This window comes from Notothenia rossii (genome assembly GCF_949606895.1).
Source record: "Notothenia rossii genome assembly, chromosome: 3".
In the NCBI taxonomy this organism is placed as follows: Eukaryota; Metazoa; Chordata; class Actinopteri; order Perciformes; family Nototheniidae; genus Notothenia; species Notothenia rossii.
In genome coordinates this window covers 81,062,012-81,071,614 of record NC_136901.1, presented here as the reverse complement: position 1 = coordinate 81,071,614, position 9,603 = coordinate 81,062,012, and the positions used below count along the sequence as shown (strand labels likewise).

General features: G+C 41.1%; 1 protein-coding gene across 1 annotated transcript in view; it reads left to right on the top strand.

Moving 5' to 3' along the window:
* The window catches only part of tnmd (tenomodulin), a 54,970-nt gene extending 47,031 nt beyond the window's left edge, over positions 1–7,939 (top strand). Inside the window, exons 5-7 of the mRNA XM_079670526.1 lie at positions 499–658; positions 2,511–2,605; positions 6,622–7,939. Coding sequence (XP_079526652.1) covers positions 499–658; positions 2,511–2,605; positions 6,622–6,831 — 465 coding nt within the window. The 3' untranslated portion in view covers positions 6,832–7,939. The remainder of the gene's footprint in view (positions 1–498; positions 659–2,510; positions 2,606–6,621) is intronic.
* The last annotated feature ends 1,664 nt before the right edge of the window (positions 7,940–9,603 follow it).

The window sequence follows — 9,603 nt, the reverse complement described above, 5'->3', positions numbered from 1 at the left end:
CCACACTCAGAGTAATGAAGACCACTTCTAAAGTCATTTAAAAGTCAAATCATCACTGTCTGTGAATTTCAATGATGTATAGAGAGAGCGTGCCGCAGGCTCGAGAACAGGGCGAGGGAGAGAAAGAGGAGGGAGTCAGGGCGAGGGGGAGGCAGGAGTCAAGAAGCTGCCGCCCTCTCAGCGGACAGAAAGGTGATAGATAAAAACGACGAGGCCGGAGCTGCTGCGAGGCTCAAGGGAGGGAGAGTGCAAATGCAGAAATGTATTTTGTGTGGGGCCTCGACATTTTAACAGGCTCTGACATGCAATAGTGTGTGTGTGTGTGTGTGTGTGTGTGTGTGTGTGTGTGTGTGTGTGTGTGTGTGTGTGTGTGTGTGTGTGTGTGTGTGTGTGTGTGTGTGTGTGTGTGTGTGTGTGTGTGTGTGTGTGTGTGTGTGTGTGTGTGTGTGTGTGTGTGTGTGTGTGTGTGTGTGTGTGTGTGTGTGTTTTCTCTCGCAGGTGGATGAGACAGAGGCCATGGATATGAAGGTGGAAGACTCCCAAGTGTGGGTTCCAGCCGAGGAGCCCATCGTTAACCCGGCCTTCCTCTTGGGCTCCAAGATCTGGGAGATTTGCCAGGAACTGCCCATCCACTGGATCCATCCCTCCCCTCTGAGCGGTGAGAGCAAGGGCCATCACTGCCTCGAAATGCAGGCGATGAACACTTTCGCTGCAGGGCATCCCCACAGACCATCTGGGGGTCCTTAGGGCTTTCTGTGAACATACAGAAGCCCAGGCTGGATGCCTGGGCTTCTGTATGTTCACAGAAAGCTATAAGAGCGATGGTCAGTGTTGGAAGAATCTCACAGATCCTTAACCTAAAGCAAGAGTAGGTTTTACAATATTGCTTTCTTTTGCTGGTGGCCTTCCCAAAATTAAAGCAAAATTATCCATTAAAGAGTGGGAAATAGTCCATTATAAGTCAAAATCGATGAATTAGAATAAAGAGATGTTAGGAGACTAATACATGAACCAAAGTTTCAAAACTTAAACACAATCATTATGCAGGACAATCACTTTCAGAGTGTTTTAATATTTCAATATATCATTGTGTAAGCAGCATTTTAATATTGTAGCGTAAGTGTAAGTGGATCTGACTTTGAGGGGTCTGTATGATGATTATATTATATTTTGTTCTGTAGAATGTATAAAATATACGTGATACCTTTTTGTTTGCATCTCTGTATCATTTCAACCAGATGGACTGATCTGAGTAGCAACTCATTTATTTCATCAGTCTTTTGAAGATTTTTGAAGAAAAAATGTAAGGTGAAGTCATGATATCAATGGAGTTCATATTGACAGGGTGTCCAAAATCTAAACTTGGAGGTATCATTTAAGACTATAAGCTTAACTCACATAGCTTTAAAAAATGTCCAAAAGTATTATTTCTGAACAAACAAAATATGTTGGCACTTGTTGAGCTTCTTTTATGTCTAGTTACTGCAGAGTGGTGGGGGGCAACACATATTCAACTGCTATACTGTATATAATATTCACTTTATATACTAAGAGAGCGGTACAATATAAATAATTTAGATTCAAGGAGACCTATCAACCAAAGAGTAAAAGAACACATTTAAATATTTTGCAAATGTTTTTTATCTATTATTCATCAAAGAAAAGCCGAAATAATTGACAATATGAGGCATAGTCAGTATGTCCACAGTGTCCAATAAATAGTTTTGTAAAACCTTAGCACCTTGGCAGACCCTTTTTGTATCTTTTTCTATTCTTCTGTATTTTTCAATCATTGAATTTCCATTTTGTTGTCACACATTGGATTTTGTATATTTCTTTGTAGCAAAATTAATGATAGATGAATACATCTTAAGAGAAGGAAGAATAAGGGTTCCCTTCTTTTGAAAAAAATGTACCGCATTGCACAAAGCATATAAAAAACAGTCAAATTCTATTGAACAGATGGAAAACACCACAATGGCAGAGCTTGTCGAATCCTTTAAGGAGGTAAGACTTTAAATAAAAGATACCTGTAAGATGAACAAGATTGTAGTGTGTGCAGTATACAACATATTCAAAGTAACTTTAACAATCTAATGATTTTAAGAAAAGAATATGATATAGAAAATGAAAACACTTTGAAAAGTAAAATACAACTGCCTCAAAACTGTGCTTAACAAAATGTCCATAGTGAAATTCCCTCGCTGTTGATGGTCATCTGGAGATTAGTTTTTTTTGTTCCTCAAAAGGATTTGAAGGCTTTACTAATTAGGATCCGGGGAAATTGATTTGTGATGTGTGTGTTAGTATCACAACAGCAACAACAAAACATTGTTAGACAGAAGCATGAAAAAGCTTTGAATGAGTTCCAGCGTTTTTCTTCTGAATGTCAAGCCACTGGGAAAATAGAGTGCACGAGCCAACATTTAATCTAAGAGCTTTACTTCAAAAACAGTAGGAAAACTGTTGCAAGCACATAAACATCTCCTCTCTTCATACGTGTCTGGCAGATGCTGCGATGGGAAATGAGGACGCACCTGACGCAGAGGTCACAGGTCAGCGCTTCGCCCGTGACGTCCTGGACCACCCTGCCGTGAACGACTATGTGAGTGTGCCTCTGTGCCGGGACCATGAGATACAGTAGAGTCACTTCAATCAGCTCTGCCTCGACTCTTTCTGCATATAAATCGCTCACTAATTGATGTTAAAACTGACTTTGTGCACCAGAGGGCACGGCAATTGCTCTATATATCTGTTTAAGTAAGGCCAGTTCATTGAAGACTCCCTTAATGTCTCTCCGTTAATTGAGAGGAATATCCAGGCTTTCAAAGGCAGAAACTTGTGCCTTACAGCAACCGTTAGCTCATCTTCTCACTTCCTTCTTGCCGAGGCACTACAAAGAAGCACTCTCAAGGTCACTCATTGCTCCACAGATAAAGTACATTTATTAATACCGCTTTAATTGTCAAAGCGTATAAAATGTCTGGAAAGGCCAAGTGACATATTTTGGCGTGCTGCATCTCAATAGAGAATGTTTAATCATCCCTGACGCTGAGGGGAAATCATTTAAAGCAGTATATTACAAAGGAATGATGCACTCATACTCACACCAGAGAATTGCAGTTAAACACTAAAGATATCAGGGACATATACAGGTGCAAAGATACACACTCACATTCAGCATTTACAGGTGAATAGCCACTGAATCTAAATTCAAGGAGAATAAGTCGGCTCTGTATCCTTCTCTGAGCTGTGAGAAACGGTGAGAGACACGCAGAGAAGTGAGACGTCCTATAAAGTTGACATTTATCAGGCTGTCCCAGAAACACTTCCCGCTCAATTCCCCCCCCCCCCCCCCAGCCTTCCCTGTCTTCCCCTTCATCGTCTGCGGCAGGAGATGCAGTGCTATGCAATTAAAACATACCAGGGGATGAAAAACTCTGCTTTCCTTTTGAAATGTTCTGGCACTATCAGCTGAGTAATGCATACCAGTGCAATCCTTTCCAGCAGCACATCCAGGCTCTGTTTGTGGGTCCGGCGATAACAAAGGCCTTTGTGGCCAAGCAAAGGGCAGGCAGCAGTCTGTAATTGGGAGTCTGAACCCTCGCTCATACCGGTGGGATGCCACATGTGCTAGCCAAACCTTGTGGCTGTGGATAAAAGTGTTCACCAGAACTCATGTAAATGTCCACACAGTCAGGAAACCACCAAGCACACACACAAACACAGTCTCCTGCTCACACTTGTTCTACCCCACACCCTTTCATCTATCATACTCACACAAAATACAATGCGTTCACTTTTTTCTGCTTTTGGATTTCAGAGCCAAGTCTCCCCGCAGTTCAGGTTTCTTAAGCAGAATAAGCGTTTGAGTCCTTGTGGCATATGTTGACAGATATATGAAGCTGACCTTTGCCACGGCTGCCATGTCAGACTGTATTGTCCCTCAGAGGTGGCCCTGGACATTTCAAAGTGAATAACTGCCGTCTGACAAGGCTGAGGCGATGGTATCACAGTCCTTGACCCATAAAGTAAGAAATGGCTTCCAATAAGAGTTGACCTCACAAACATACACGTGTAAACATGTTTCATGGGTGTTTCTGCCTGTGTTTGTAATGTGTTGAATTCACATCAAGGATTGTGAATGGATGGCTATTCCTTCTGAACAGAGGTGCAAATAGATCAAATAATTCAAATCTGTGAATGTAGGACCTCTTTGCGCCTGAGAAATCTTTACACTGAAGCTAAAGCCCATTATCGTCCCTGAAAACCAGTAGTGTTTACTGAAATACTTGACTATGTCTGTATTCAATTACATCCAATTTCACTGTCATTCCACCTCACTGTAGAGCACAGTGAGATGAGAATCTGAGATCAGGGACAAGCGGTGAAGCATTTTTATACGTTGCACTGTCCTGTGCTTCTACATACAAAACCCTTTGGAATACAAAGCAGGGTCTGACAAAGAAATGTTATCTCTGCTGTTTTGATCCCAGGAAGAATGTGACGAGCTCAGCCATGAGATTTAAAGCCACATCCAGACACACGCTTCAAGCTCATGAAGAGCGGTGATCAGTGTGTGTGAAATAACACCAACAAGTGTACAGATTAGAGGAGTCGTGCTTTGATTCATTACATTTTTTTTTTGAAAGACTGACGCTGTTTCCTACTTTGCAGGCTCATTCATATCCAGCGCCCCGTATTATGCACAGAGGTGCCTCGGTGTGTGTGTTTGCATTTGTATACGTGAGCCCGAGTGTGTGATGAAATCAGATGCAGCACGGGGGTAATGGCTTTTACTCTTCATTAATGCTGCTTGTTTTTGAGTGACTGCCTCAGATTTCCCAAGGTGAACCATTCTTATCACCGCAGCATCCCACAAGAGCTGGCAACTCAAAGCCAGAGTGATTAATATGTACCCTCCGTTTTAAAAGGATAGCTCTGATTAATTGTCTTTAAGCTACGATGATGCCCATTGGCTGTTTGCTTTGATAAACGCGGCATAATTTGAATGAAATATTTCATTCATTTTCCGAGCCGGAGCTCTAGATTTTGTAACCCCCCCAGTTTGGGCTGCGAGGAGCAGATAAGATTATCGTTGGTCCATTGACAGCTTTCGTGTTGTTTCCATAACAGATTGTTGCCTGGAAGCTGATGACCTGAAACTTGCTTGATACAATAAATCATTAAAAGCCTACCTGCACTTGTCATGCTAATAAATCAAACCCAGCTATCCTAGATATAATTTGTCACGCCCTTCTATGTGTTTTTAGGATGTCTCACGAGTGTGTAATTTCACTCAATTTATCACAGCTTACATTAAATGCATATAGTGTACTTTTTGGATCATGCTGATGTTGAATTTATTGCTATGTTTTGATAGTTGCTAAAGAAAATAAACCAATCAAATGCATGAAAAACCACTCGGATTGACCGTCCACTGTCTTGCAGAGTAGAATAAAGTAAACTCCTAATTCCCACACTTAATGTAGCTGAAGACTGAAGGGAGTTGCTCCTGCGGGTCCTGTCCTCTTAAACAATTCCCACACATTTTCTTTTCCCAACAGTGGATGTGTTTTGTTCAGCCCTATTGCACGAAGCTGAGTCACTGCAAGCACTTGCAAAGAATTATGCTAGTTTTGTTCTGAATGAGAAGTCATCGACTCCTGGATCCAAGCAGTTTAACGAGACAGCGCCGGATTGTCTCTGCGGATTCATTTACTAAAAGAGATTGAAATGTGGTCAAATGCATACTGAGGGCAGTTGCTGCCTCAACTTGCGCGGTGAGTTAAGTGGCACTTCTCCGAACCCCATTTGGAGTTGCTCTTGATCAAAGGCATGGCACTCAGCCCCCACGAGTCTACGGGGGCATGAACCAACCGGCACAATGGAAAAATCCAAGGGCCATTAATTCTACCCAATTTACCTTTCGTTTGGGTTTCATTTGGCTCCTCTATAAATTCAGAGGCAGCCAGCAAGAGCAAATGAAAGAATCCTTGTTAGGCGATCATTACTCTGCTAATTGCTTTAGGAATGTGCCATGCACTTAAAGTCAAGGTCAGGGGGAGGGCGCCAAGACGTGGGGAGCTCTAATTTGAATGCTCTATTGGAGGAGGGGCAGCCATTTTGGAGCAGAGTGTGGTCCTCGGTCGAGGGAGTGAAGAGGTCAGAGATGAAAGAAATAGTGTAATTATACTGGTAACTAGCAGCGTAAGAGTCTCTTTGATTGAAGATAGCGCTGATAGAGCGGCTGTGAATGCTGGATTCAGAGACGGGGCGTTGTGAAGTCGTGCTACCTCTGGTATAATAGAAAGGTCAAGGGTATTATATCATGTTTTATGCTCCTGCAGCTTAAATCAAGCTCGCTCACTCTCCCCTGCTATCTTGATCTCTTTGTCACAGTCATCAAGCATGGCACAACTTTGCATTTTCACAGACATCAATTCTGATCTTTTCCCTCTTGTTTGGTTTTTACATATATTCTGCTGACCTACAAGCGAAGCGCGCTCATATATTCCCACCATCCCCTCCTCTTCTTCTTCTTCTTCTCTTGCCCTTGCCTTTGGGAGTGGACTGGCATTTGTCATCATGTGTGTGATTGTAACCCTGTGTCCTCTGCAGAGAGATGTGGGAATCGAGCTGGATAACCGTCTGGACGACGAGGGCTTCTGCTGCCAGCACTGTCGCCGTGGTTACCGCTACTGCCAGCGCTACCACGAGCCCCTGGGAGGCTTCAACCAGTGGCCGTATTACTACCAAGGAGGGAGGGTCATCTGTCATATCGTCATGCCGTGCAACTGGTGGATCGCCCGCATGCTGGGAAGGGTCTGAGGAGGGCGCTTTGATTTAAACTGTTGTTAGTGCAAAATCCCCCATTTTGGATAAATATTATATTTCACTTGTGAGAGCAAACCACACAATTATTATCCAATATGAAAGTTGGCCCACTGAGCTTTAGTCAGTTTAAACAGTCTAAATGTCATTTGAAGCGTTTTGATTCTTTCTTACGGCTGTCTAATTTTCTGTGCTTATCTACCCATTAAGTATTCTTGCTGTTTGATTCTGTCGAGTGGGTGCAATTTAGTTTGGAAGATGTCACCAGAAACTAATCCGCTCGCAATGAAATACTTCAGCACTGTCTGTTCTGACTTTGTCATGCAGTCATTTTTTTTTTACTTTTAGATTAAAAATACTTGTTCTGCTAATACTGTAATGTGAGAAAATCTACATGCAGAATATTAATATGTGCAAAAGTCTGAGTAGTGCCATTTATCTAAATATATGTTTTGTCTCAGTTGTTTGTCATCCTCTTTTTCATTATGGCTTAAGCAGATACAAGCCTCCCCATATTAACATGAAATCAGAACAACATATGCTAATCAAAGTGATACAAATGTGGGAGAAAACAAATAAGCTAACAAAAATAAACACTTAACGGAATTAAAGGAAGCCTTTGTTGCTGGCTTTATAACAAGTGTGTTTTAAGATCATGTTAAACTAAGGAGGTACAGTATAATTGTAGATGCACAGGCCTCAGCTGTCTGTGTGATGTTTTTGCTGTTTTTCTTCTGCTCCATTGTTTTCCCTCTTGTTGCAATCCACAAAATGCTTAAATTGTGCGACTCTTCAAACATTTTTCTTCTTTGCCGCCGAGGTGATTTTAATCTGCAACACCACGTCTCAATCTGTCGATCTGAAATAACTCTCATCTGCAAGAAACAGATAAGCGAGTAAGATAGGCATATACAATTGATGTTCTGTCATCAGAATAACAAGGTGCATAAATGCCCAAGAGTATTCAAGCGATGTGAGATATTCAAAAGTTAAACAGAGAGACAAAAATGGAGCACTCATGTTGTCATGGTTTGCTTTGAAGCCTTCTGTGTCTTTCTGTCCCTTTCCTGTTTTTTTCCCAATTAAAATTTCATTGAATGAATAATCTGAGTTGTCCTATCATATGAAACAATATGATGTGAAAGCTGAAGTGAAGATCTATGCAATCCCTACAATACACAGACCTCCTTCCATGTTATCCATTACTCCCATTGCTCATTAGTAAAAAATACTTAGCCTCAATTTGAGAAGAAAAAACTAGACGCGTATGCTTTTAATGTTTCTATAGTCTCTCTTGTGTATCTGATTGTTTACACAAATATAAAAGCAACGCCTGGTAAGTAAAGCTGCATGTTGACTCATGTTTGCTCGGCGTGATAATAATGTCAGTGATATCAATAATATTTGGCAGCAAAATGTTTTTTGTGAAACAGAGGACAAAAGATATTACTGTATGTAAATGTTTTATGGATATATTCATAAATGGAGTTCACAATGCAACCATATTGTTATTTTTAAATCAATAATGTCAATAGCCCAAAGCAACGTGTCAAGTAAAAAACAGTGGCATGATTTAACAAATGCAATAATTGCAAACATACTTCAAATAAACTGACAAGCGTACAGCAAAGCCCCCGAGGCGTTTCTGAAAAGTTCATAAAATCAGTGTTTATATAATTCATTTCTCACTATGTCTCGCATTTCACATCAAATAATGGAGTGTTTATTCAAATAGTTGCATGCAGCACGCTGTTACTGCTGGTATCATTGTAGAGCTATAGCTTTTACAATGTTGGAAAATAGTGTCAAGTGTTTTTTTTTTTTTTCTAGAGATCCTGTACGTTTTTTATCTTCCGAGGTCTCTGAGGACTTTAAGGACTCTTTTGTGTAGTACACTCCTGAGAGTAAATTGCCGTGGAAGCCCTGAGAAACGGTCTGAAAGGGAAGGCTCACCCTGACTGGAGAGGCTGATACAGATATTACAACCGGCTCCCTGAGTCTCCTTGTGCCTGATGGGACAAAAGTCCAATATTAACCATGAAAGTCAAACTTTAAAGGACATACATCTCAAAAATTTAAAGATCCTAGACCCAGAAAAGACTCTGGATGGTGGTGATACCGCAGCTGTGCCTACATGAGATCACAGTCCAGTTATTGCATGCTAAAAAGTGCATCCATGCCTTGGTATGCGAAAGTCAAATCTCCCGAGGTCATTGAAAGCATCTTGAGGAAACCAGCCGAGCAAAACAAATCTACAGCTTTTGAATCTGTTTGCATCAGTGTTCATGGTTTCCTCTCAAATAAAATGTAAATAAGGTTTATGAAGCCTACGACATATTCAGCAGCTTCATTTAAAGACCGTTTCAAACATGTTGAGAGGAAAGAAAAACAAGGCAGAAATGTGGAGTTCAGCTTGAAAAGGGATGTTTTTCCTCTGGAAATGCAAACACTTTAACTCCTCTGAATGGAATTGATTATTAGTATAGGGATTTTGAATACCCCTGTATCTACATAAATGAAGGTTAATTATGCATTCCTACCGTGTATGATGCAGTTCAATACCGTTTTCATTAGATAAGAGGCACACCTGTGAATCTGTGACAATAAACAATTTCCTTGTAGACCAACAAGAAAGATTATAACATTTCAAATGAAGTCCTGCACAATTTGTTCTCATGCATTTTATGCACTTTCAAGGAAAACCCCCCTCGAGCACTTACTGTATGTATCACTGATATGATGGGGAATGGAAACAAGATCGACTGCTCT